The following is a 24,778-nucleotide window of genomic DNA, read 5'->3' as shown; positions in this document are numbered from 1 at the left end:
CTCGCCGGAGGTGCTTGATCGCGTGGCGGGTGCTGTGCTAGCTACCTCCGCTACCAGCATGACGGCGGCAGTTTGTTTAGCACAAATATATACTAACACTCCAGGTCACATTCCCTTACGCCCTCGGAGAGTAATTACTCGATTAGAGTACCATGTTTTCTTGTTGGTTGACAGATTCCCTTCCAGCCGAAACCTGTTATCCGAACTGTTTGCTGCTTCTTTTATGTCTTCCACTCAGTTGCATCTATCACAAACTTGATTCCGTTTCACAACTCGATTGTTCAGGGAAAGTTCCGTTTGGGCAACAGAAAGTGTATGGTACTTGATACGTAAAACAAGGTCAGACTCAGTTCCCCATTGTACACGCTTTTTCTATCGAACACCCGTCCTCCCATTCTCCCCAGTATATTGAAGTCATGCCCGCCTTTTGAAACACCTCGAAGAGCCGCCGTGATGCCTGCCATTCCTCCGCCCCCCCGGGATCCCTGCGCTCAAGAACCCGGGACAAACCTTGTTGAATCTCGAGAGGAATAGGAACCCCACAAGACTTTCGATCTTGGGCCTGGAGTATTCGCTCAGCTTCTCGGGTTACCCACATCAGCTCCTCATCCAACTCTTCATTTGCCTCCACAAAGCACATTCGTGCGGGTGTGCCTCTAGAGTGCAGTATGAGAGTCAAACGTCCCAGAATCGTCGCATCCTGAATGGTATCTCGCGTTTCCGGAAAGGAGCCGATCTCTGGAAACCGGCTCTTCCAGCTCTGGAGCATTCGAGCGAGGATCACCGAGAGGGGGTAAACAAGGACGAAGCGCATACCTTCGATTCCCTGCACCGAAGTTCTCCTGCCGCCCTAGTCACGAAACTGGAGTGGCCTCTCAAACAGGTGTCCGTCCTGGACCTGGTAGGCGACTCTGAACTCCTCGCCATCAGCATCAGCCCCATTTGACAGTAAGAGTCGGATAAAGGTAAGGAAAGCGCTGGCGAGGTTCGAATCCGCCAAAGACGTATCACGGTCCACCTGCCAAATACTAGAGATGAGGCCTTTGAGAGGTGTCTCAAGAACGTATACCGCGTCAAGACTGGTCCTGTATTGATTGCCGATCCGTCGAGGCCATTTGCCTGAAGGACAAGCACCCCGTCCGAGGAGTAACCTAGCGAGATTCAGACCTGAATCGATAGCCAAGGTGCTGTAAGAGCCGGGTTTTATGTGGTGCAACCATTTTGGGGAAAAATGTCCCCCAACGTCGACCCGAAGATAATTCAGGTAGGGAAAAGCTGGAAGCTCCATGTTGCAAACGTGTAGAAGAAGCTCGGAAAGTGTCTCCTTGTTCAATTGCAAATTCTGGACCTTGGCCCAGATGAAGGACCAGATGTTCAGGTTCAGTGATGCGGCCTCAAGGAGGAACTCATGCTCCCGGTTGACAATCCCTTCGTATACATGTAGTATCTGAAGGCCATCCGGCTGTTGACCCTGTTCCCAGAAGTCCTCGCTACTGCGGAGTAGTCTGTAGTGTCTGAAAAGCTGGCCAGATTCGAAGAGCTGCTCACAGAATCGGAGCAGTTTATCACACTCGCCTCTCGCATTTTCTTCGTCTCCATCGGGTAATGTATGAAGTAGAAAATCGATCAATGCCAAATGGTGCCAAAGGCGGTTGTGGTAACTGTACACAGAATGTGGAGGTTTCACCGAGCGCTCATCCTCAGGGAGATACCGGACCAACGGGCCCACCCGGAACAACCGGCAGCGCGCGAGGCCTGCCGCGACAATCCTCTGGCGGAGATACCATTCCGAGATCTCGTGCTTCCCCAGTATCATCAAGCCTTCCGCCGAGTCGGTCAAGAAGTCGGAGGCAGTCCGATGGACGAACTCCACCGGGTTCGGGCCTGGCTCTTGTGTAGCGTAAGGAATCAATTTGTAATACTCGTCGCCATACCAAGGCATCAGCCCAGAGAGATCAGCTGTTTCCGGAATTGGGTCGACTTGGAGGAGACCAGCGCATCTGATTTCGACGTCCCGCATTTTAGCCTTGCATAACTCAACTAACGACGTCGCGAATCCGGCGTCATACGAGTTTCGGTCTAGGATTTGACTGGCCATATCCGTGGTTGTGGCGATTGTTGGAGTCAAACGATCCCTAAACAGACCTTTGATGGCTAGCTGGAAGTACAGGGCAGCTCGTTTTTGATGCTCGGGATGCTCGCTGTCACCGTTTGCCCTGGCCCACATGTCCGCGTACAGCTTACTGAGGTCGCTCGGCAGGCTGTCAATTCGGTCTTGCAGATCGGTGAACATCTGGCCTTGCCAGAGAGCCTCCATGACCGTTTTGGTTGTCAGACAGAGCCATAAAAAGACTCCCTCGGCCTTTCTGACAAGCTCAGCAATGAGCCAGTATCGTATCGCAGGTGGAGTCGGTGGCTTCTCGAAGCTGAAATCGACCCAGTGGCCATTTGCATCGCCATCGTGCATGGATAGTTTCCAGCCTGGAGGGACGCAGATTTCGTATTGAGCCGAGATTGAAAGTGTGCCCTCGGCGTATTGGCGAAGGTCGGCATAGTTGAGGTACTCCAGGCGTAGGTGTGGACATGCCCAGAGTTTCCGCTGTATCAAAGGCTCCCTACGAGCACCTAGGCACAGCTTGATCTTCCCTTGGAGCCCCTGGGATTGTTGAAGGATATCGACAACATCCAGAAGCGCAAGGGTGCCGTCCGCAGGAAGCACCTCGTCGAGCCCGTCCAAGAAAAGAGCCATCGGCCTCGGGTAATGTACCATCACGTCGAGAAGGGTCGATTGAAGTTCGTTGTAGGACCAGTCTGTCTCCACATCCTTATCCAACGTGTTGATGTTGTTTGAAAGGGTACCGTCGAGGAATGCCTTGTCCTTGTCGAGTAGTTGGTGGAGGAGGGAGCAAAAGAGGCCTCTGATGCTCTGCTGCATCTGGGTACCGGGTCGCCAGAAGAAGTGCGAGACTATGATAGTACCAGGGCTCCATTGCTCCAAAAAGGCTCGCGTCTGCGAGTGGTCTAGGAGATATTTGACCAGCGTCGTTTTCCCTGATCCGGGCTTACCGCTAATCCAGTATACCGGCTCCGTAGACCGAAGCCAATCCGAAAAGCTGTCCCAGGAGTGGTCGGCATCGGCCGCCGCGGGTTCTTTAGCATCGCTCCCGTCTCTCAACACCCACTCGTATGTCTCGGGGTGCGACTTGGCAACCATGCTCCTGCGTTCGTTCATGCGATCAAACTTGAGACTCTGTAGGAGCCGCTCCCTGCGAGCTTCCAACTGAATAGCTCGCTCTCGCGCATCCCTGCTCCTAATCGCCGTTGAAATGTGCTTCCCTAGCAACCTCTGAGCCTGGGCCGTTTCTTGCGTGATGTGCCTCTTCAAGGAGCCCTCGACCCGCGTAGTCTCTTGTATGGTGGATTTCGTTACCGCGTGGATACTGCGCTTGATCTGGATGGCAACGTTCTTCCTCGTCTGGGTCGCCTCGGTGCGTACGAGTTCGACCGTTCCTAAACGACCTGCACGGTACTCTTCCACGAACAATCGTAGGGTCGAATCGAGATTCTCCAGGCCGCCAATAGCCTTTTCGGTCTGCTCAAAAATTCTCGTCAAGAGGCCCGTCTGCAGTAGTTGCTCCGCATCCAGCATCTCCTTTCCCAGCCGGTCGAGCCGCCTATGCCGCCACGCTGTTTTAACCGCGGTCTTCAGCATCGCCACGAGCTTGGACTTGGTATCAGGGCCCTTTAAGAAGTTGACTTCCTCGCGCAAGTCCCGTGCTGCATTCAGGCACCTGTTCGCGAGCCCCAGGAGCTGCGTGTCCTGATCTGTCAGCCTTGGTTGGCCGGCGTTCCGTTGGCCGGCGCCGAGCGCAGCAGTCTGCGTCGTTGTCGTCGACATCGTCGTTGGCCGGATGCGCTTGGAGAGGTCGTCTAGGCGTGTCGCGTGGTCGGTGAGGGCGGGGTCGAGCTCGCCATACTGGTACACCTGCCTCACAGTACGGATTGTGTCGCGTGCGGCGCCGAGGAGCTGAAAAATATTGCACGCTAGAGAGAGTGCCACAAGGGGCTCGAGGCCAGACATTGTCTCTGGGAGCCGAGTTGAGCATGGATATATCAAGACAGACAGCAAGACAAACAGCTCCCCTTAGCGTTGGGTACGGCGGTCAGAGTTGGGTGCTGAAAATGGGCGGTTAACCCCGCCAGGCTGCAGGTGCTGTGCGGGGAGTATGTACATAGGTACGTCCATGTGGGAGAAACAGGCGGAAAAAGGGTCGGGGAATCGGGGGCTGGGGCTGGGCTTCAGCTCTGGAGCCTTACCGACCTCTCTCAGGGGCTGAGCAACGCGCGGTTCAACGACCCAGCCTTTGACAGCCCCCACGCCGTTGCCAGCATGACGGACTGGGTTTTGGCCAGCGGAATTCTCGCGGCAATGACGATGGCTGTGAACCCCCAGGCCCCCAAATGGCAAGACGGAATCTTTGTATGACACGCGAGTTTCCTCATATATAGCCCTAACCCTAGTACTCCCACCTACCAGTCGTCTTCGGCGGCCGGTAGCAGATGCGCCGTTTCCACACCGTTACCGTAATTGGAGAGCACGCAGCGCTGTCCTCCCGCGGCTTTCATCGCCGCCCATCCCTGCCAGAGAGGCGGCAAATCATGATGTGGAAAGGGCCAGTCAAAAAAACGCGGTATGATGGGGTATGGAGGATCGAGCCGGCCGGGGAGTTGGAAGAACTTAAGAAGTACTGCGGTTCGCGCAAGATACCGTCTCCTGGGCGCTCCACGATCACGGTCCCGCGGTCTGACGAGAAGAAGCCATCGCTCCACCGGTTGCCGGCGATGAGGCCGCATGCCGCCAGAGCTGTGTCGAAATCGATACCTCCGCCGCCGTTGTTGCCGCCACCATCATCGAGTGCCAGCAACGACAGAAACACCGCGTTTCCTTGACGGTATCCAGGATGGAGAAACTTGATTCGGCGAGGCCGAAATGCCGCAGGGTTGTTGTTTGGAGCTCCTGGCTCGTGTGCAGCATGGCGGAATTGCATAATACACAATAGGTATTGTACTCGGGGTTCGGGATTCCTCGAATGGCTCGGACAGAATTGAAGAACTGTGATGGCAAGTAGGTAATTTTGGGTCGATCACGACTGCCTTGGGTATTAGTTGGGGGCTAATTAGGTCAATTTCGCTTTCCTTCCTTCCTTCCTTTCTTTCGCTCTTTCCTTTCAAGTTTCAACATTTTCTTTGACCCATCTTTCTTGTTCTCCATCTTGTTCTCCATCTTGTTTTGCATTTTGTTTTCCGTCTTATTTTCCATCTTGTCAAAAATTTGTGCCCATAAGTTGAGGGGCACATTCACGTCGCGTGTCACGTTCCTTAAACAAGAGAACACATCCACGTACTATGCCATCTGTCTCACTTGTACTATGACCCCACCAAATCCGCGAATATAGTTAACCCTAGCCCTGTGACATCTGGAATTTTTGTCAATGCCATGAAAGCCTTGCCAGGTGCCAATACACGGAAGCCCTGTAATTGCAGCCGCATTTCAGTGCGCATTCAGCCCCCAACCCCCACCACATTCGCGGCATCCAGCCAAGCCACCGCATCACCACCACCAACCGCAACAAAACAACCAAGATGTCGTCTGAGTAGGCTGCAACTACCCTCATTCGAATCGCTTGCTAATTCTGCGTAGATTAACGTTGTCCGCGTCCGAATCGGACACCTCTAGCACTTAGCGCGGCTTCTCAGATCTCGATTCCGATGTCGATGCTGTCAATGGCGATGCACTTCCGTTCTCGAACCCTCCACCGCACCACAAGCTCAATTCTCACGGCTATGACTCGCTGGAGGGCCTACTCGCCGACCTCCACGAGTATTGCGCCCAGGCCAAATTCTCCGTTATTAAGCTACGTTCGGTCAACAAGGTCAAGGACTTTGGCTACACCCGGGTTGACTTCCAGATGTCACAGGGCTAGGGTTAACTATATTCGCGGATTTGGTGGGGTCATAGTACAAGTGAGACAGATGGCATAGTACGTGGATGTGTTCTCTTAAACAATTGACAACCCCCAGCCTTTCAAATATCATTCCGCCAACGTCCGGCATCTCAGCAGATGAGGGAGACGAGGGTGCTCCACCGCCCTCGCAATCTCACTTTTCCAAGTACAAGCATTTCACACCCAACGACGCGGCATCATTTGACGATGAGTTTGGTCGACTGGCCTCGTCGCAGAACTGGGCGCCAGGTTCCCAACAATATACCAAACAGCGCACTATCACCATGAGAGAGGAACTCGAGCTCCACTTCTTCTCCCCGCCGGAACAACTCGGCGACTTTAACGATGAAGAGGAACAAGAACAAGAACTCACCGCCGAAGAGATAAGACTCCGCGGCTACCAGGCCCTCTGTCAAGAAGTCGGCATTGATCCGAGTGACTTGGTCGCAGTATGCAAGAAACAACTCAAGAACACTCTTGTCAACATTGTCGACCTCATTGATACGCGGCGGACGGGCAAGCCCGTCAAGATATGGGGGAGCTTTGAAGAGTTCCGGGCCTACACAATGCTCAGCGAACACAGGATCAATCTTCAAGAGGCGAAGCGCCCCCCCGGTTACGTTGCTTCTTTATTGCAGCGTTTGTCACCAGCCCGATCACGCCCGAAACAAGGTGCCCTCAAGAGAGGAAGGTCCAATCGCGTCACCAAACGGAAAGCTTGACGCCAGCTCTCAGTTGTCGGTCGGCCTCCGTACCCCGCCAACAAGCTCTATCAGGACATCGGGCGGATTTGTGGCTCAACCATTGTTGCGATGCCTCATAATTGCACGGCTTCCGGGTTGGGCCAGGCTTGTGCGGGAGTGAAGTCTTGTGCCATGTAGCTGGCACCTGGGTATGCGAGCCGGGAGTAACATAGCTTTAATGGGGAACTATAAAGCTGTTGGTTCAAAATTCCGTCAAGGAGGGGCACTACCTACCTGCGACCCGAAGGTCAATCAGAACCGCCATGTCGTGTCCCGGAGGTGGTGAGGCCCAGATTCCAACTTGTACCCAGCGGAATTGCATTGAACCCACCGAATACATTCACGATATAAGATTTATCATACTCGCCTCATGGCAACCCGTTCAGGTCGCGGTGGGTCCTATTTCAGGTTCAGTCATCCTCGAATCTTACGGATACAGGCCCAAACGTCCAAGGTAGTGTGGCAGACGGGGGGTTTGACACAGCATCCGGTACCACAATCGTGTCCTGTTGGAAGCATATGCTTGGTGGGGATCGCTTCGGACCGGTCAACCTACCCCTAACGTTCTAGTCGTTACCCATCCACTCTATCAGTCTGCTATCGAGCCCCGGTGGCCATTGACACTCCCCCTTTTGTTCCTACAGCTGTTGACCCAACGCCCCTATACCCCTGTTCTTCAAGAGACTTATCCAAAGCAGCCAACGCCTCCTTCGCTGTCGCGAACTCCCGCCTCCAGCACTTCAAGATCACATCTCCCGCCGGCAGAGAGTCAACATCCTCAGGAAACCTATCCTCCTTAAAATTGGGATAGGCAACATTCTCCTCCCACTCCACCCGCTCATCAAAGGTCTCGAACCGTCCCGGCGTGGCCTTGTACGGCCACCGACCGGTATGGATCGTGTAGAACGTCGAAGCCATACCGAATAGGTCCAGCGCGACGCTCGACCGCCAACCAAAAACGGGGCTGTAAAAGGGGCCATCGGGGAGGGACAGCCCGTCTACCCCGAGCTCCTCACACACGGAGCCGCCAAAGTCGGCGAGGAGCAGATCCCGCGCGCCTGGGGTGGTCTCGTGGACGAGGAGGTTGGCTGGGCGGAGGTCTGAGTGCAGGACACCATGGGCGTGGACATAGCTTAGGGCCTCGGCAAGCTGCCGGCACCAGAGTAGCCGCTGGGCTAGTGAGGTCGATGCGTGGTGCTCGTCGAGGTAGGCTTGGAGATTGCCGTGGCTGGCCTCGCCCAGAAGGATGCCGTCTTCTTGTTGACCGAGGTGTCTAAGTAAGCCGAACGATAAGATCGCGGAGTTAGTACCCGATTAAAGGGCCTGTACTGGGCATCGGAATTACCTGACGATCCTAGGGTGCTGGCCCAGCCTCTTGAGAATTTGCCGCTCCACGAAGAAATTGTTCGCAATCCGTTTCTCTATGCCTTCATTTGTCACCTGGTGCGGTTTCTTCAAAACGGCACCCGGAAAAGCGGGTTCGATACTGCAGGTCGAGCCGTAAAGGGGCATTGCCGGGGATGGATCGGTTGGAAGGCGAACTAACAATGAAGCAGGTGTACGGCTGCAATATTTTGAAGGGCGAGGGTGGGAAGCCACGACTATTATTTATAGGGATACGAATGACATTAGGTAAGGGATACACAAAACGGTCTGCCTGCCTTCCCAATCCCATTCTGGCACAAGAGAATCACGTGTGCCCAATCACCCCAATCTCGTTCCCTGTTGCAATAATGCCAAGAATGTCCCCGGCAGCCATCCTCGCCCACATCCAGCACATGTTGGACCCAACCGTTAATAGAGAACCATGCCGGAACCGGGAACTGTTCCCAGTTAGGTACCTGCACTACTAACGACCTGACATCCCCTTATCAACAAAAGAAAGAAAAAAAAAAGAAAAAAAAAGAAGAGTTCTCACCATCAGGCGGAGCCCGCGGAGCTTGAAGTGTATGTCGCTTATGTTGGGTTGCAAACCGCGCAGTCGTGGCGTCCGCAGACTCCCTTCGTTCTAGTCGACCCGAGCTCGTTTTCCTTAACCTGATGGTCTTCCGCCGACATGTTTCCACAAAAGTCAAACTTGATGTCCTCCTTCACACGCCTGCCGCACTCGTAAATCTTGGTGTAGACGTGCTTCGTGCACATCGTGGCGGTATTTACTGTCGTTAATACCAAGGCAGAGAGATTGATCTTTTCAAGACGCGGACGAAAGTTGGAAGCCGGGACAGTGCTGGTAAAGAGAAAGCGGATTCATGAAATGGGCCGGTGATGGTCGGGCTTTTATACACCAAACCACACTGGCATCGCTGTTGAAAGACACTTCGCACCGCGAGGATCCTCGCTCTTCCAACTGGCCTTAGCCATACTTCTCTCTTGCAGCGCCAAGGACGTTCAGGGCTTTCCTCGGGGCTTCTGCCGCCTCAGTGCGTGGCAAGGCTCTCCGTTCAGGCGCGTGAACGCATCTTCAGAGCCAACAACAGGTCAACCGAAGCGGCATGTATCTTGCACAGGCTATCATTGGTGCCATGGAGTTAATACTCCTTCTGAACATGGAAGCACCCCTCTTCAGGAGGGCTCGTAATGTTCGCCCTGTCAAGCGTGTCAAGCGCCAACACTCCCGCCCACGACCTACCAAGCCAACACGAAAATGCGGGGCAACCCTCAACTGGCAGGGACATGCAGTTACGGTCACAGTCTCGGGGTTGCCTACCAAGGCACATGAGACAAACAAACACGTCGGGTGAGGGGTTGCAAGGACATGGGCCTTTCCCCCCAACGGCGGGCTAAGCAGTTTATTGACCGGTCCGCGGCCGGTTGCATCTCGTCGGTCCTCGATCCCAAATATGGGCACACTCGCGTGCCTAGATCCTTGCCTGAGAGGACGATTCTGCACGAGGCTCCGATGCGTTGGGGCCATGTCAGTCACGGTCACCTAATTAAGCCTGCAGCTAAATTGTGCATATCGTCTTGTCGTCACCACCGAGCGTTTGTCGCCGTCCATCGTCGCCAATCGTGGACAGCGGTCTGCCATCCTGCTGCCTACTCTGAAAGTCCTGAGCCGCCGATAGACTCCACGAGCAAAGCTGCGTCCCGCCCGTATGGATGGGGATGATAGAGTGGTTGTGCTTCGCAAATGTTCGCATCCCCGTGTTGTGACGCCCAGTCTGGACGATCTTCGCCCCGCAGAATGCCCCCTCGGTGTAAATTCTCTGTGAGTTGTGCGGTGCAGGTTCAAATTTTGCGAGGCGAGCGGAGGGAAAGGGTGGACCATAATATGCACGGTGCAACGGAGCAGACTGGAAGAGGCAGGCTTCCGGGTCAAGGGAAGTGGGAGAACCGTCGAGAATTAACTGAAAAGGAATCACCGCAATGCGAATGGTACCTAGGTACCTAAGGTATCTTTTAGGCAGCAGCAGCCGGTCGAAGGACACATGTTTCCGAATTCACAACGTCGCCCTTCGCGGGGGGTATCAATGTTCAGTCAATGTCCTCGTTTCTAAAAGTCCAACCGCTCACTCACACTGCTATCCGCCGCTGGGCGTTCCCACTTAGAAATTCATCGGTGCCTCATTCTTGGGGTCATCTACAACGGCATCTACTTTAGACTTGTCGCCTTTACAATCGGTTGAAGGCGCGGTGCCGCCTGTGGTCTGTCGGAGTATGGAGGCCATGAGGGCTGAATAGGTGGCCGCGCTTTGAAATGGATGTCACTGTAGTGACTATGATCTCTGGACACTTCGCTATTTTTTGACGGGCCTTGTTTTTATAACGGGCCTTGTCTAGACGGTCACTTCACACTCCATTAGGGGTTAAAGATCGCGTATAGCGGCGCGGATTTCTCTAGACTGCTGATACACGTGATGACTTGAAGTGATGACGTTGCTTGCCTTCTAGGTGGTTGGAAGGGACGGTCCGTAGCCACGTCCAGTAACTCCTGTGTACCTATATAAACCAGCTTCATGTATAACCAGGTTGCGCTGTGTAGCGCCACGTTCAGCGGGCCAGGAAGGAAGGGGCGGAGACCTACAGATGAACATTCGAACAAGGGTGGGTTGTTCCTATATCAGTGAAGCCGACCCTAGTTACAATACATGCTATAATTTATACGGCGATACAGATAAGTTCATCCCGTTGCTTGAACCTCTCCCAACCGTTTTGCTAGGGACCTGATTCGGACTGTACCAGAATAATGCATTCCCCAAGCAATCTATGAACACGTGATACACCAATTGATACCGGTTTAAATGGGGTTCTCCCTTCTCACAGGAATGTACCCCTCTTCCAACTTTTCAGAATCCGGAACTGGTGTGCAGCTCATTTTCCCGGACCAAGGCAGGGGTAGGTGTTGATGTCACATCAGACACCCAGCTGAGTGGCGCATGTAGGCAACACGATAAGGACCGCCAAGGGTCCTCGGAATCCTTCGCCACACCATTTTCTTGCCAAATCCCAGGCACCTTTTGTGCAAAATGGTCTCGCTCTGATCCTACCTGTACTTGCCCTAGATCGAGCTACGGCGCTCCGTACCTAGACTACAAAGTCTACAATGGCTAACCGATGTCCAGCCTTGAACTGTACGAGTTTAGAGCCGAGGGAGCTCGAGGCCAACAATGACATATCAGGAACAGGTGTCCGTACACCGGCGTCTGCTAGGTCGAGGCCGTCGCACTGCACAATGCTGATTCTTCAACATAGGTCTTGGTGGGGTTTGTAGGCACAGGATATGTCGTCCTTTTAGTCCTGCTCATGAACTACCTTATTGCCTACGACCCTATGCCTCGACATGTCCACGTTGGATGGTCCCGCTACTTTATTGAGCCAAGCTTCAAGTCGAATCCGATCGATGCCAAGTTCCTTGGCTGGGCTCGCGGTATGATCCGTCGACTTATACGTTTGGCCCCCAATTCCTGGTTAGCGTACACCATCAACGTCGACTTTTCTACCGCCATGCGCAAGGTGGGGGCTTGGACAAGAAACCAACCCTGTGCTCAACCGGGCTAACCGAAATATAGAGCATTCTAAACCTCTGTGACGTCCAAATGGTCACCGGGCTAGCCATCTTAATCAGCGGATTCATGGTCATGGACTGCGGTCTCTCATCGTATCACTGGCAGATCATGGTATATCTCGCCTGGTTTTCGACCGTGGCTCACATGTCCAGCCTTACATCCGTCCGAGACTACCTCTCGACCCGACCATGGCAAAGGAACATCCGTTTCCTCTTGACGTTGATTCTTCTCGCCATGTTGATCACCGCAATTGTCCCAACGGCATACTTCCGGTGGTCATCAATGGGTATCACAAGCGACGACCGCAAGGGAACTCTAACTAGGAGCGAACTACAGGCTCTGCCAGCTGCCTGCTTTCTTCGATCTACAGCCGCTACCTTCCTTTGGGACTCTCAATATTGTCCCGCCGACGGGTCTTCCTCCAACATATACCCGTCGCCATGCACGTTTGAGACGAGCTTCCTTGGAGACAACGGCCCATATCAGAGCGCAGTCTTCTCAATTACGCTCCTCATCTTCACCTTCGTCACACGAACCATCAAGCTTTTCAACCCTCTTTCCGCGCTTGCAAGCCGATTCCTGACCCGCCCAGTCAGCCGGTTGCTCCACCGGACTCTCCTCTGGCTGTCCCGTTCCCAGCGCCGTGACCCAGACTTGTCTCAGGCGGCATGGCCAACCCTCCTCCGACAAAAGCTGCTCTTCCGTCTGGTCACCCGCCCAGTCCTCGCCCTCCTCCTCATGCTACGTCTCCAGGTCGACCTCTTCTCGTCGATGCTCTCCGAGGTAAGCGACCTTTTCTCACTCCATCCAATCCCCCCCACCAACCAACGATCCCACCCCACGCTAACCCCGCCCAACCCCCTCCATCCCCCAGCTCTTCTGGCTCATGTGCATCCTCGCCTGGGGCACCGTCAAACTCCTCTCCTCGCGCAACACCCTCGACACTCAGATCCTCGAGGAGGAGACGCAATGGACCTACGGCCAAATCCTGCCCGTCCTGCTCCTCGTGATGCCCGTGCTGGGGGTTGCGGGGACACTCTCCGTCGAGACCAAGCCCAAGCTCGCCGCCGCCGCCGCCGCGGTGGTGGTGGTGCCATCCCAACCGCCGGCCACCACCCGGGATAGCACCAGCTCGGGTCGGGGGGTGCGGCTTCTGAGAAGGCAGCTGTCTGTCGATAGTCTGGAGATGACGGATATGACGGGTGATCATGTCTCCGTCTCGGCTGCTGAGGGCAACCCCGGCTCCAGCACGACTGCGCCTGATCTAAAACGGCTGCTGTCCAGAGACAGCCTGGACATGACGGATGGCCATGACGATCCAGCCGCCCACGGGGCCCCCGACTGGCTGGTCCGGAACTACTACGATTCGTTCTGGGCAAACTACTGCATCGGTGGTGAATGCGCCGTGATCTTTGCCTACGGCATTATTCTGTTTTCGGTGGTCTTCAACTTTGGGGACGGCATGGGTCTTGCGTCGCAGTTTAACCTGCTGCAGTTCTGGTTCTCGGAGTTTGCGGGTGTGTATTCCCTGGTTACGGTGCCGCTGGCGTGTTTTGCGACTTTCCTTGTCGGCTTGGGGATGGATAAGTGGTTGCAGGCGCCGGGCAGCAGGCCGGGGAAGCATGTGGTGATGTTGTTGCTGGTAGCGGTCATCCATACGGGTTACGTCTTCATGGTGCTTCTTGGCCCCTTTTTGCCGTGGGGCACGAGCGGTTCTGATGTTCACGTCCTGAGAGTTGCGGCAATTATTTCGATAGCGGTGGGGCTTTACTGTTTATATGCTCTGGTTGTTGTCGTGGGGACCTTTGCATATAGCTAGGGGCACCGCCGGAAGACCGCGGGACGGTGATGGTGGCGTGATAGCCCTAAATTAAAAAGGCGGGGGACGAACTTGCGCTGGCTTATGCTTAAGGGAACTTAATTGCATCGGGATTCACCCAACACCTTCACGTTGTGACACGATCCCGATTGCTAAAATAATGACCGACGACACGCGAGTTTCGGTTCCTAAATGGCACTTACTTTGTTTGGTGTTTAAACTCGACAGGGCTTGGGCTGTAAGACCCGAGATCTGTCGGCAACACAATTTGATACTGTATAAGATGCATGACCATGGTGTGATAGGTAAAGGCGGTGTCCACGAACCCGAACAGGGTTGCCTTAGTTTCGGGTATACCGCCTCATGGGCTGCTAGTCACCGCTGCCTTCTGATGCTTGTCCAATTGTACGCAAGTTCCATCTGGTCTTGGAGTTGAGGGATCTGCTGTTTCAGTCAAACAATTCACTGCAACGTGACGAGGTTATTGTTCTGTTGTCATCGCACTATCGAACCCCACGTAGCCGAGTGCCCATACTCGCAGGTCTCGGAATTGGCATTGTAACTTTTCAATGGTTGGTTCGCAATAGTCTGGTGGCAGCGGCGGAAAACGGTAACCGTCGTTGTTTGAGATAGGCGGACTGGCTTAGTACAGATCCTCAATGCGTGAATGGTCAAGCGCAGGAGCTGATCATCCAGACAGGAACCGGCCGTAACACGTGCGGCAAGCCATAGTAACGCATCATATCTGCTTTTCCTAATCTCGATTCAACTCGTGACAGCTCACAGGTGATGCAAGCATGTTTGTGTGGGCCCATGCAATACAACCAAAGGGACTCAGGGGCGTCTGTGGAACAGCCAAGACCCGGACAAGGACGGTTCCCGAGCAATTATAACAACGGAGAACTTCTTCCTGCAGTGTTCCCTCCTGTAGCATCAGGTGCAAGACGCTCCCCTCACTGATCTCCTCCTCCCACGGCGCTCTAACTGGAAAGTCTCCAATCAACATCACAAGCTCAATACTCGCCGCCAAAATGCAATTCCCTCTCCAAACGGAGGCCCTCGTGGTTGACACAGCCGGAGGCGGCTTTGTGATGACCCCGATTACCATACACGACTTAAGGCCGGACGAGGTACTCGTCGAGATGAAGTACTCGGGCATCTGCCACACCGTATGTGTTCAAGGGTCACATGCTCCCAACCGCCCTCACTGACTGCTGCCAAACCAGGACTTCTACCTCCAACAGGGTGGTTTCGGTCCTCTTACGGAGTTTCCGGCCATTGCCGGGCACGAAGGAGCAGGGGTTATACGAGCCATCGGCTCGAGCGTCAAGGACAAATCACTACAAGTCGGGGACTCTGTATTGCTTTCCTTTGCCGCTTGTGCAGGGTGCTTTCATTGCCAAGAGGACCAGTTCAGCCGATGCACCCAGTTCGTACCGCTCAACCTGACCGGTATTACACGGCCTGATGGGAGCACCCCCGCCAAACTTTCCGACGGCCGGCCCGTTCGAAGCCAGTTCTTCGGGCAGTCGTCGTTTTCCCGGTTCTCGGCGGTACATGAAAACTGTCTGGTCAAATGCCCGCACCCACAGGACATGGGTATTTACTCTCCGATGGGGTGCGGGTACCAGACCGGCGCGGGGACCATTCTCAACATCTTCAAGCCCAAGCCGGGTCAAACAGTGGCTGTGTTTGGAGCAGGCAGTGTCGGGTTTGCGGCGATCATGGCTGCCGCAACCATTCCGGTCAAGCAAATCATCGCGATCGACATCGTGGAGAGAAAGCTGGCACTGGCGAAAGAGCTGGGCGCCACAGATACCATAAACTCTTCAACGATTCAAGGCAGCGTTGTTGACGAGCTCAAGAGGCTGACTGGGGGGCAGGGGGTGGACTTCGCCGTTGACACCACCGGGGTGTCTTCGGTTGTCGAGAAGATGCTTGACTGTCTGGCCTACAGTGGAACAGCGGCGTCAGTTGGGGCGCCACCAAGAGAGGAGAAAATCACCGTTGATGTTGGGCTTTTCTTTGGGTTCAAAAAGACGTGGATCAGCGTTTCCGAAGGGGACTCGCATCCCCCCGAGGTTGGAACTCTACCATGTTCTCGGATCCGCCCATGCTAACGGCCAACAGTTCATCCCAAAGCTCATCGACCTTCACAAGCAGGGCAAGTTCCCGATCGAGAAAATCAGCAAGGTTTATCCTGTTGCCGATTTTGAGAAGGCGGTCTCTGACATGAAAGACGGAACGGTAAGGGCCGGTTTCGGGGTTTCTTGCACCGAGTTGTGACTAACACGTGTACCTAGGTCATCAAACCGATCATTCAGTTTTGAGTTGCACCTCGAGCACGGAGTTGGCAGCGGGATGGCCAAGGAGTCCACGTTGGATGCCCCCGGTAAATCACCAGGGAGTTCCGGATTCATAGATCAAATATGTGACTTTCCCAACGCTTTGTTAATTCGTATTCGATTGGGTCTTATGGAATATCCTGATGGAAAGGCAACTGCCATTCACGATTCCATAAGCCGCCAACTATGCCCCAACAAGGTATCTCTCACGACACATCAAACCTTCTCCACGTTGGCCACATCGGGGTTCTCCCCGCTCGCAGCCTTGGTATCCCCTCCGCTCCCCTCACCCACCACCACATCCTCACCCCGCTCCTGCAACCCAACCTCCGTAGTCGAGAATGCATCAACAGTATCCCGATACGCCGGCACAAAGTTGACCGCCACGGCATACGTCCCGGCCGCCACAAAGAACATAGTCGGCACCACCATCGCGAACCCCGTCCCATGCCGATCAGCAGCCACGCCCATCAGCGGCGGCACGCACGCACCGCCCAGCACACCCCCCACGATCCAGCCCGACCCGCGCTTGGTATGCCTCCCCAGGCCACGCATACCCAACGCCACAATGGTCGGAAAGCAAATCGACTCGAACAGCATCACCACAAACAACATACTCATGCCCGTATTCCCGCGCTGCGTGATCGCCGGCGCCGCAAACACCACACACATCGCCATAAACACCAAAAACACCTTCCGCGGCTTCACAAAATGCATCAGCGCAGCGCCACCAAACCTCCCCACCGCAAACCCCGCCTGCGAGCCCGCCAAAAACTTGGACGCCAACGCCGAGTCCGTATCCGGCCTCGTCTCCGTCGCGTAATTAATGAAATACCCCGCGATCGCCACCTGCGCGCCCGTATAGCAAAACTGCGCAAACGCCGCATGAAACAACCTATACTGTTTGCGGAACGGCTTGTCCTGGGCCCCCGCGTGGGTTTCCGCGGCCTGGAAGGCCATGTCGGCGTCGGTGATCTCGGGGATGGTGGAGAAGAAGAAGACGGTGGCCAGGAGGTACACGAAGCACGCGATGGCGAGGTAGACCCATTGTACGTTGCGCAGGGCCACCTCGTCGTCGAAGTTGAAGAAGACGTAGGAGCCGAGGACGGGGGCCACCACGGTGCCGATGCCGTTGAAGGCTTGCGCGATGTTGATGCGGATTTCGGAGAATTTGGGGGGGCCGCAGACTGGGGGTGGAGGGGGGCGCTTGTTAGTTCCGGATATTGGCTTGAGACATTTTGGGGTGGTAAAAGGTGAGCAAGAGGGGGGGGTGGGCGAGGTGGTAATTACCGGTGATGTATGGGTTGGCTGCTGTCTCAAGCGAGCCCAGCCCGTTGCCAATGATGAAGATGCACACGCAGAAGCCGGCAAACGATTTACTGATGATGGCGGGGATCGCGAGCAGCGCCCCGAGGCCGTACAGAAACAGGCCCCAGATGAAGACGGCGCGGTAGCCAAAGTGTCGGAGGATCCATGCTGCGTGGCCGAGGGAAGCGAGAGGGTATGCGCTGGTCGGTCGAAGTCAGCAGTTATTAATGACCCCTCCAGCACGGAATACGCACCCAAAGTAAGCTGCCTGTAGCCCGGATGATCGCGTCTTGTCAATGTCGAGCGTCTCCTGGAAATGCTTGTTGAGGGTGTCGAGCAGGCCGTAACTGAATCCCCACAGGAAGAAGAGGATGGTGACCAGGCCGATGGGGTATATCGACTCTCGCAGGGTCAGCTCCGCCGCTTTAGTCCGCTGGTCGTCGGGCACCCGCAGGGAGCGCCTCTTCCAAAATCCTTTCGCCGCCATCGTGTGGCGGTTTCACTTTCCACAGTAGTGATGTACTACCCAGTTTGTGACGTTCTCGGGGGAAAAGGGATAGACATGCATATTTGGGGGAAACCGTTGCCTCGGGACCTGCTCGCCGAAGGCCCATGTTCCCCGCGCATAACGGTGCTTTCTCGGGGCATTGGACACACCGACGATCGGCTGTCGTGCCTGTCCAGGGGGCTGGGCAGTTTGAGTCGCACGATGCCAATGACGCTGCGACCTTGGCTCCTTGCCAGTGGTTACCCTTTGCGTATGGGATGGCGACTGCGTCGATTCGTGATGGGGCTTCTGAAGGATTCCACCAATCACCTCATCCAAGGGACCGGGGTAAACTGGGAAAGGTAAGCTTTGGTGTTGAGTTTACCTTCCTCTTAGGGCTTCCCCGCAGAGCTTCGGTGCTCAGATGTTGCATCGATCAGCGGAAGTAGCGGGATCGGCGTCAACAGTGGGCCGGGGGCGCTGGAAGCCGGCAATTAAGCCTGGCCAGGAGGTTGAAGTTGGGGTATTGGTGCGGTTCAAGGGTCGTATCCGTGGATAACCACCTGCCGTGCCGTTGCATCACCGTCGTTGGAGCGCTAAAAGTCCGAGGGTGGGACAGCGAAGGTTTGTGGAATGGAAGACTAATTCCGACTTGGTCGTAGGTCATGAAGCGTCTCGTCCGACCTTTAGCTGCTATACCTTGCTTGGCCCCATTGGACAGATGTCTCACTACCCGCCCATAGCGAGAGCTTGGACACCGTAGCAATCGCTGCCCTCTTGTGCCACGAAGGGAGATAAAGGTTATGATGGTAAATATATTAATTCTAGATTGAAGAACCCCCTCTAAATCTCTAGAGATCATCCAGACCGTCAAAGCCAACCGGCTCCTCGGTAACCCGCATGTTGGCTGATACCACTCTAGGGCCCCGCCGCCTCGCAGGCTTGATCACTGGCAGCTCTGACATATGAATCTTTGCAAGCCCATACGGGATCATCCTGTACGTCTGCCTCTCGGTCACACACGTGGGATTCTTTGGGGGCACATCTGGCGCGACACCCTCTCGGACCGGCCAGTCGATTTCGCATCCCTGGACGGTGAGGTAGTTGGTGGGTCCCCTGTCGGCTTCAAGAGCGCTGAATCCTCGTTGTATGCCGGTGTCGGCATCGCCGCGGTGATATTCGAGAGTTGAAGGGTCGATGGCGATGTTCCACTGTTACAATCAGTAAGCAGACCCCAAAGATAGGTAAACGACTCGCCACTTACCGGCTTCGTAAAGTTGTAGTAGTTGTCCTTGACGTTCTCATACTTCGAGAACTCATCTGTGCCTTTCCCGCGGACGTCCCAATACCTGTGAGGGAGGGTGGTGGTCACACTTCCCCCGACATCCAAGGCATACAAAACGTTCCCAACATAAACCGACACGGCGCCATCCGCCCTTTCTCTCTGTTCCACCCGGACTGCGGAGTCAATGTAATACTCCAACATCGAGTGCCCCTTCGGTACCGACACGCGAAGCAACCCGGTATCCGCATTCGGCGACATGGGAAGGCTTTCCACCGAGGCGCCATCGGCCGCAAGCGACAAGAACGACTTGGAGAGCATGCCCCACGATGGAAACCGCAGGTAGAGATCAAAGTCTGACTCGGCGTCGACGATGTACCTCAGGCGGTTGGAAAAGGGGTACTCCGTCTCACACTTGACCACCACCCTGCCGACTTTTGGGATGGTCGTGTCCACTTTCGATGGACTCAGCAAGGCGTGAACGAGCCCGCTGTCGGCTCTCCCCCAGCTGTTGGCCAGGAATTTGGGGTAGCCCTGAGGGAAGTTGACGGTGCAGCAAGGGTACTGTGGCTCCAGGCCAAAGATGGTGGCAACGCCGTTGGCAGTAGTGAATAACGATGGCAGTCGGTTTTGGTTGAGGGCCCATGGTCCGTTGGGCCGTGTCATGTACTGATGCGACCACATATCGTGGCCTATCATGGTAGGAAGGGCGTTGAAGATGACGAGCTCGGCGCGGTCAGCAAAGGAGTTGGTACCCAAGGCGTGATAGAGATAGGCGAGGGAGTAGCCTGTTTCGACGGCAGTGCACAACTCGGAGCCCATGAAAGGCGCAAGGTCCCGCTGGATCTCATCGGCGAGGATGGTGCCAGAAGCGGCGCCCTTGTACTTGAAGGTCCAGTCCACAGCGTTGAAGGTTGTGTTAAGGAGTGACTCGCTGTGGGTGAACCGTCGAATGACTGCCGTCGATTTGAGACCTGCGTTTTGTCAACACACATTCAGCCACATAAAGGGGGATATCAATGACTTACCCTGCCCAACGTTCACCCCATGAAGATAAGGAAACAAGGGGTTATTCGTCGTCGGGTCCGCAATAACCTTCTCATACTTCCCCTCATTATACCAATCCTCCCACTTAAACTTGGACATCTCATAAAGCATATCCATCGTCTCCCACAACAACACCTCATCCTCCTCCTTCAACTCCGCATGCTCCAACAACCACTGCACCACCAAAATCGTATCCTGCACCCTCACCTGCCCCCACGAGCAATCCACCGGATTCCACTCACACTCCGTATACCCCTCCCCATCATTCCTCAACATCCCATGCGCCAACCGAAAATACCTCACCGCCGCATCCACCACCACCCCATACCAGCCCGTCGCATTCCCCTCCGCCAACTGCGTCAACCCCAACAAAAACGGCGTCCTCCCCCAAAAATTCCGATCCACCCCCTCCCCCTCGGGCCCAATCCACCCATCCTTCCCCTGCCTCCTCAACACCTCCGCCGCCACCCCATGCACCTGGCTCTTCAACCGCTCATCGTCCAAAACATACGCCAGCGGCACCAGGCCGTTGAACCAGTACGGCAGCGCCTCGTTGAGCACGCTGTAGTCGGTGCCGCCGCCCAGCCACTTGGAGTCCGCGACGTAGGGGTAGAAGTCGTGTTCGTGGCCGGCGAGGCCCGCGGCCATGGTCTGGAGCTCGCCCAGGAGCCAGCCGGTGGGGGTGATGCTGCCGAGGGGGAGGGGCGGGATGGCGAGGGGGAGGACTGTGGATGGGGGAGGTTAGTTTGGTTTGGTTGGGGGTGGAATGGATGGTGTGTGGTTATGGGATGGTTGTGGTAATATGCAGTGTATGGGGGGGGCGGTGATTGGTTGGGGGTTGGGGGAAAAGGACGTACGTTGCCGGTTGTTTTGCGCGCCGGCAGCGGGAGGGTAAAGGAGGGCGGTTGCCGCTGCCAGGGCGAGGGAGGCGGAAAACCGGGGTTTCATGGTTGGCTACCTAGTGAATTCGTAAAAAGGAGGGAAAAGAGACCAAAATGGGAGAAGGGAAGGGAGAATGCCAATCCCCAGGATTCTGGTCATCCAAAAACCCGGAGGAGAGGTGAGGCCGGCGTTGCGGTGAAAAGAATGTTGTATAAATAAAGCTTCGGAATGTGAAACAACAAAATCTGGGGAAGCACCGGTGACCCGGTCACGGCGGATGGCCGCAGGGGGGCACGCGAGCAGTGGGCAACGATTGGCAAGGGAGGGGTCAGCATTGTGCGGGGCAGAGTCGGTGCAGCGACGCTGCGTCACATGTTGGGGTATGGATGGACAACAGTGGGCAACAATGAGGGTCCATCGGCCAGCGTCAGGAGGACAGAAAATAGTCTCAGGTAGTTGAGCAGCTCCCTAACAGAACTTAGTGCAGTTGCAACGGCTTGGCATGTGGTTAGCTCTAGAACATCATCTTCCTTTCTACATGTTGTACATGACCTTCGACTCCACGGTTATCCAATTAGTTTATCATATCCCTAAAAAAAGAAAAAGAAATACCACCATCACCTGCCCCTCCCTGGCCCTTTCCTCCTTCTCTTTTGTTCTGTCCTCAGCAGCGGCGACGCCTTCACCTCCCTCTTTGGGAACGGGCAAACCAGCTCCTTGGCATATGCCGTGTATCGCCTCAGTATGTCGGTATCCGTGATGCCGTGTCCGTCGTGCGCCCTCCGCTGTGGGCGGAACGCATAGTGCACCGCAAGACCGTCACCCGCCACGACGACGTGCTTGCCAAGCTTCTTGGAATGTTCCACCGTCAAGAACTTCTCATCGTCGCTATGGGGGAACGGATACGCATCCATGATGTCACCTCCGCGGAAAGCGATGAAGTTGATACTGATGCGGGCGTAGTGATAATCCCAGATCGCAAATTTGTAAAGCGAAGTTTCGTTGTTTTCGAGATGTTGGAAGAAGGAATAATGGAGTTGGGCGGCGGTAGCCCAGTTGTCCAACGAGGGGCCATGAGCGTCATATGTGAGTGTCGCAGCGGGAAATTTTGTCGGGTCTTCATATTCGTCCTTATTCTTGTGGCGAACCGGGAGCCATCGATGACCGGGAAAGGGAGCTGGGGTCGAGCCGTCGATCTTGAAGCCGTCGGGGCCGTCAGCGGGACCCTTGTACGACGGGAGCTCGGAAGCGCGCCAGGAGGACTCCGGTGAAGGGGACCAAGGCTTCTTCATTTCCGGCCAGTAGGGCTCGAAAACGCCTAAATGGTAGTGCACCCATGAGAGTGCGGGGTTGTTGATCACATTGGCCGAGACGGCGAAGTAGGAAGGGTTATCGACGAGGGGCTGGACGACACTGGCTATCGTATGATCCTCGAGGAAGACGACGTCGTCGTCAATCTTGACATAGATGGTGTCGCGCTCGTCGACGGCCAACCACTGGCCTAGGTAACCGTGTTCGTTGGCCTGAAACTTGCGGTAGTAAGGGAAGGAGAGGAGCTCGTTGTTGAGATAGTCGAGGTCTTCTTTGATGTCGGTATTGATGGCGAAAACCACTTCGTCTAAGAGGCCGCCGTTGATCCTAAGATTGCGCTATACGGGGTTAGCCAACACCATCGCGACCGGCGCTCCGAGTGGGATGGGAGTCGAGGTAACCTTTAGGTAGCAATCCAACACGCGGACCAGGTCTCTGCGACCAAAAAAGACAAGGCCGACGATCTTGACTTGGCCGGGCTGGGGGGGGTCCAGGGTCTCCACATGATCCCCCGCGCCTTTGTTGGAATCGTACGCGGGTGTCGTCGATGTCGATGGGGCGTTTGGAGAGTTTAATGTTGGGTTCAAGGGCACCGCTGCCGGGGGTGGTTGCGCGACGGGAACATTCTGGGAACCTTCAACGGGCGTGTGGTCGTCGCGGAAGTAGCCGATGTCGCTGAAGGAAAGGAGGTAAACGCCGAAGAGAGAGACCAGGGCAAAAGCATAGACGGCAACCCAGTGCATAGAGAGGGGGATCTTGAAGCCCCTGGAAGACATGGCAAAAAAATTGCCGGAAGCCAAAAAATGAGAGTAGTCCGCTACCGATACATGGTGTAATGTGATATTAAACAGCAGTCGTCGTGGTCAGGGAGGCGCGCGAAAACCTCGCCTGATGAAAAAGAAAAGAGTGGAGAGAATTAAGAATTGGAGAATTGAAAGGAGGCGGCGAACGACCAAAAGAGACGGGACGGGCGCTCTCATTTCCAGAAGGCAGCGAACGCAGGTAAGCCCCCACCGCAAGCCCACCGCCAACCCACCGCCCTGAACTAATTTTGCCAAGATGCTTCCCGAAACGGATACGATCCCACTCCCTTGCATCCTACTGGGCGAAAGAGCCAATCCCACCGAACCATTGTCTGAGCTGCGGCGCCGCCGACGTTCACTGTGGCTGTTTTGTCCAACACACCCAGTCTCCCAATGCAACATCGTCGAGCCTGGCCGTGATGATGCCTCCATCTACCGAACTTGAAAAATTGCCCATGGGTTTACAGCTCAGAGACTTTGGGATGCGACGCGTCCCCAAGCACCCATGACGCGTAATTGGTACCTACTTGACGGCCCGCCTGGATTGCGAGTCTCACTTTCAATTAGCAGCATCGAGTTGCCGCCGGCAAGGGATAAGTTTGCCCATGGTGATAACGACTCAGCCCCCAATGGACGGGCGGTGGGCCGGCAACACGGCAACCCAACTGTCAGCAAGGGGCCTTCGGCATGCCTGAAGCATTTTACCCGTTCGTGTCACAGTTGATTCAAACATTTCCGGAGTGAATAAACGTGCCGGATGGTTGGTTGAGAAGGAATTTAATAATCACCCGACTACGTACCTACATGTATAGCACGCTTGGTAACAAAGTGAAGTCGAAAGAGGTGACTTGGCGCATAAAAGGCATAAGAGTACGCGGCAGCTCCACTCCACAGCAGCACCTCAACCGAGTTTTCCCCTCTCATGCACGGATCTTTTGTCAAATAAATCAATCAAACAACCGGCCTTCCTTCAGTGATAGGGGTGCTGTACGTGCGTGTCGGGGGAAACCGAAAGGGCATTCCGAACCATGAGTAATACAATTGAAGCTTTTTTCCCTCGTTCTTTTTTTGAATCCAGTCACAACCCGAGCCGCACTGCTGCCGAATAACCCCTTCAACCAAGATCCCTGGCTCTAGGAAACGGGCCGTGGACAAGAGAAGAACAGCGCGCTACTCCCCGCATAATACTCGGTAGCAAATGAGGCAGTCGTTCCTCGGTGCTGGACTTAGCACGCGGACGGATCTTGGCGTGAAGGATGGACGAGCAGCAGCAGTAGCTTGATGCAATGGAGCGCCTGAAATTTGGGCACGGGACCCAGAGGCTGTGATAGTCACTTCTTGTTCCTCGTCGAGCGATAGGTGCATCTGCGACTGATCAAGAAACAACGGCCGGGTTTGGCACCTGATATCCAATGTTCCAGGGAGACAGCGATGGGACGGAATGTTGGTGAAAGGTTCAATCCCATGGATAGGACTTATCACTGCATCATGTTAGTGAACGTCGAAGTGGATGTGAACAATGCGGGAAGACGTGGGCATTGTATAAAAATAGATATCATAAACGCGGCGCAAAGGTAGTAAATCCGGGGAAGCACTGTGAGGTAGCCGAATCCTAGCCTCGAGCTTTCCAGTCCCTGTCACCAGGAGCTGCTGCCTGCAGAAGGCTGGGGCCGCCCCCAAGGCGTGGCGGTGGTAGTGGGGATAGTATCGGGGAAGGGGTCTGAACTTCAAGCCGATGAT

General features: G+C 55.1%; 9 protein-coding genes across 9 annotated transcripts; 3 read left to right on the top strand and 6 right to left on the bottom strand.

The window, feature by feature from the left end:
• Positions 1–103: 103 nt before the first annotated feature.
• Positions 104–4,081, bottom strand: F5144DRAFT_647151 (uncharacterized protein; the record flags this gene model as incomplete). The annotated part of the gene is made up of 2 exons (XM_066792904.1): positions 104–842; positions 882–4,081. 2 exons carry the CDS (start codon positions 4,079–4,081, stop codon positions 347–349), a joined length of 3,696 nt encoding a protein of 1,231 aa, XP_066645459.1. The 3' UTR covers positions 104–346.
• Positions 4,082–4,205: 124 nt separating this feature from the next.
• On the bottom strand, positions 4,206–5,449 carry F5144DRAFT_569826 (uncharacterized protein). The gene has a single exon (XM_066788725.1). It carries the CDS (start codon positions 5,046–5,048, stop codon positions 4,623–4,625), a length of 426 nt encoding a protein of 141 aa, XP_066645458.1. The 5' UTR covers positions 5,049–5,449; the 3' UTR covers positions 4,206–4,622.
• A 320-nt stretch (positions 5,450–5,769) lies between these two features.
• F5144DRAFT_592115 (uncharacterized protein) lies at positions 5,770–6,727 on the top strand (the record flags this gene model as incomplete). Its single annotated transcript, XM_066790334.1, has 2 exons — positions 5,770–5,881; positions 6,120–6,727. 2 exons carry the CDS (start codon positions 5,770–5,772, stop codon positions 6,725–6,727), a joined length of 720 nt encoding a protein of 239 aa, XP_066645457.1.
• Positions 6,728–7,275: 548 nt separating this feature from the next.
• Positions 7,276–8,451, bottom strand: F5144DRAFT_208192 (kinase-like domain-containing protein). The gene is made up of 2 exons (XM_066782993.1): positions 8,094–8,451; positions 7,276–8,021 (listed from the first exon to the last, which is right to left on the bottom strand). The coding sequence occupies exons 1-2, from the start codon at positions 8,258–8,260 to the stop codon at positions 7,346–7,348; spliced, it is 843 nt and encodes a 280-aa protein (XP_066645456.1). The 5' UTR covers positions 8,261–8,451; the 3' UTR covers positions 7,276–7,345.
• A 2,606-nt stretch (positions 8,452–11,057) lies between these two features.
• On the top strand, positions 11,058–13,743 carry F5144DRAFT_208057 (uncharacterized protein). Its single transcript, XM_066782992.1, has 4 exons — positions 11,058–11,373; positions 11,441–11,701; positions 11,758–12,537; positions 12,629–13,743. Exons 1-4 carry the CDS (start codon positions 11,356–11,358, stop codon positions 13,571–13,573), a joined length of 2,004 nt encoding a protein of 667 aa, XP_066645455.1. The 5' UTR covers positions 11,058–11,355; the 3' UTR covers positions 13,574–13,743.
• A 700-nt stretch (positions 13,744–14,443) lies between these two features.
• On the top strand, positions 14,444–16,004 carry F5144DRAFT_208023 (chaperonin 10-like protein). Its single transcript, XM_066782991.1, has 4 exons — positions 14,444–14,742; positions 14,800–15,654; positions 15,704–15,820; positions 15,877–16,004. The coding sequence occupies exons 1-4, from the start codon at positions 14,605–14,607 to the stop codon at positions 15,901–15,903; spliced, it is 1,137 nt and encodes a 378-aa protein (XP_066645454.1). The 5' UTR covers positions 14,444–14,604; the 3' UTR covers positions 15,904–16,004.
• Positions 16,005–16,134: 130 nt separating this feature from the next.
• Positions 16,135–17,713, bottom strand: F5144DRAFT_486749 (major facilitator superfamily domain-containing protein; the record flags this gene model as incomplete). The annotated part of the gene is made up of 3 exons (XM_066785566.1): positions 16,135–17,105; positions 17,209–17,426; positions 17,481–17,713. 3 exons carry the CDS (start codon positions 17,711–17,713, stop codon positions 16,135–16,137), a joined length of 1,422 nt encoding a protein of 473 aa, XP_066645453.1.
• An 851-nt stretch (positions 17,714–18,564) lies between these two features.
• Positions 18,565–20,318, bottom strand: F5144DRAFT_486376 (uncharacterized protein; the record flags this gene model as incomplete). The annotated part of the gene is made up of 3 exons (XM_066785546.1): positions 18,565–18,924; positions 18,978–19,951; positions 20,024–20,318. The coding sequence occupies 3 exons, from the start codon at positions 20,316–20,318 to the stop codon at positions 18,565–18,567; spliced, it is 1,629 nt and encodes a 542-aa protein (XP_066645452.1).
• A 1,025-nt stretch (positions 20,319–21,343) lies between these two features.
• F5144DRAFT_569812 (uncharacterized protein) lies at positions 21,344–23,211 on the bottom strand. Its single transcript, XM_066788724.1, has 2 exons — positions 22,637–23,211; positions 21,344–22,573 (listed from the first exon to the last, which is right to left on the bottom strand). Exons 1-2 carry the CDS (start codon positions 23,009–23,011, stop codon positions 21,542–21,544), a joined length of 1,407 nt encoding a protein of 468 aa, XP_066645451.1. The 5' UTR covers positions 23,012–23,211; the 3' UTR covers positions 21,344–21,541.
• Positions 23,212–24,778: the final 1,567 nt, after the last annotated feature.

This window comes from Chaetomium tenue (assembly GCF_020726465.1).
Source record: "Chaetomium tenue strain MPI-SDFR-AT-0079 chromosome Unknown F5144scaffold_3, whole genome shotgun sequence".
Classification (NCBI taxonomy): domain Eukaryota; kingdom Fungi; phylum Ascomycota; class Sordariomycetes; order Sordariales; family Chaetomiaceae; genus Chaetomium; species Chaetomium tenue.
This window is presented reverse-complemented; position numbering and strand designations above follow the sequence as displayed.

Bases quoted from the DNA above. Each gene is read 5' to 3' on its own strand.
- F5144DRAFT_569826 (XM_066788725.1), bottom strand. From the start codon at position 5,048: ATGCAATTCCGCCATGCTGCACACGAGCCAGGAGCTCCAAACAACAAC.
- F5144DRAFT_208192 (XM_066782993.1), bottom strand. From the start codon at position 8,260: ATGCCCCTTTACGGCTCGACCTGCAGTATCGAACCCGCTTTTCCGGGT. The intron at 8,022-8,093 runs GTAATTCCGATG...CGGCTTACTTAG, and splicing joins CAGCACCCTAGGATCGTCAG to ACACCTCGGTCAACAAGAAG.
- F5144DRAFT_208057 (XM_066782992.1), top strand. The intron at 11,702-11,757 runs GTGGGGGCTTGG...ACCGAAATATAG, and splicing joins TTTCTACCGCCATGCGCAAG to AGCATTCTAAACCTCTGTGA. The intron at 12,538-12,628 runs GTAAGCGACCTT...TCCATCCCCCAG, and splicing joins TCTCGTCGATGCTCTCCGAG to CTCTTCTGGCTCATGTGCAT.
- F5144DRAFT_208023 (XM_066782991.1), top strand. From the start codon at position 14,605: ATGCAATTCCCTCTCCAAACGGAGGCCCTCGTGGTTGACACAGCCGGA. The intron at 14,743-14,799 runs GTATGTGTTCAA...CTGCCAAACCAG, and splicing joins ACTCGGGCATCTGCCACACC to GACTTCTACCTCCAACAGGG. The intron at 15,821-15,876 runs GTAAGGGCCGGT...ACGTGTACCTAG, and splicing joins CTGACATGAAAGACGGAACG to GTCATCAAACCGATCATTCA.
- F5144DRAFT_569812 (XM_066788724.1), bottom strand. From the start codon at position 23,011: ATGTCTTCCAGGGGCTTCAAGATCCCCCTCTCTATGCACTGGGTTGCC. The intron at 22,574-22,636 runs GTTACCTCGACT...AACCCCGTATAG, and splicing joins TGTTGGATTGCTACCTAAAG to CGCAATCTTAGGATCAACGG.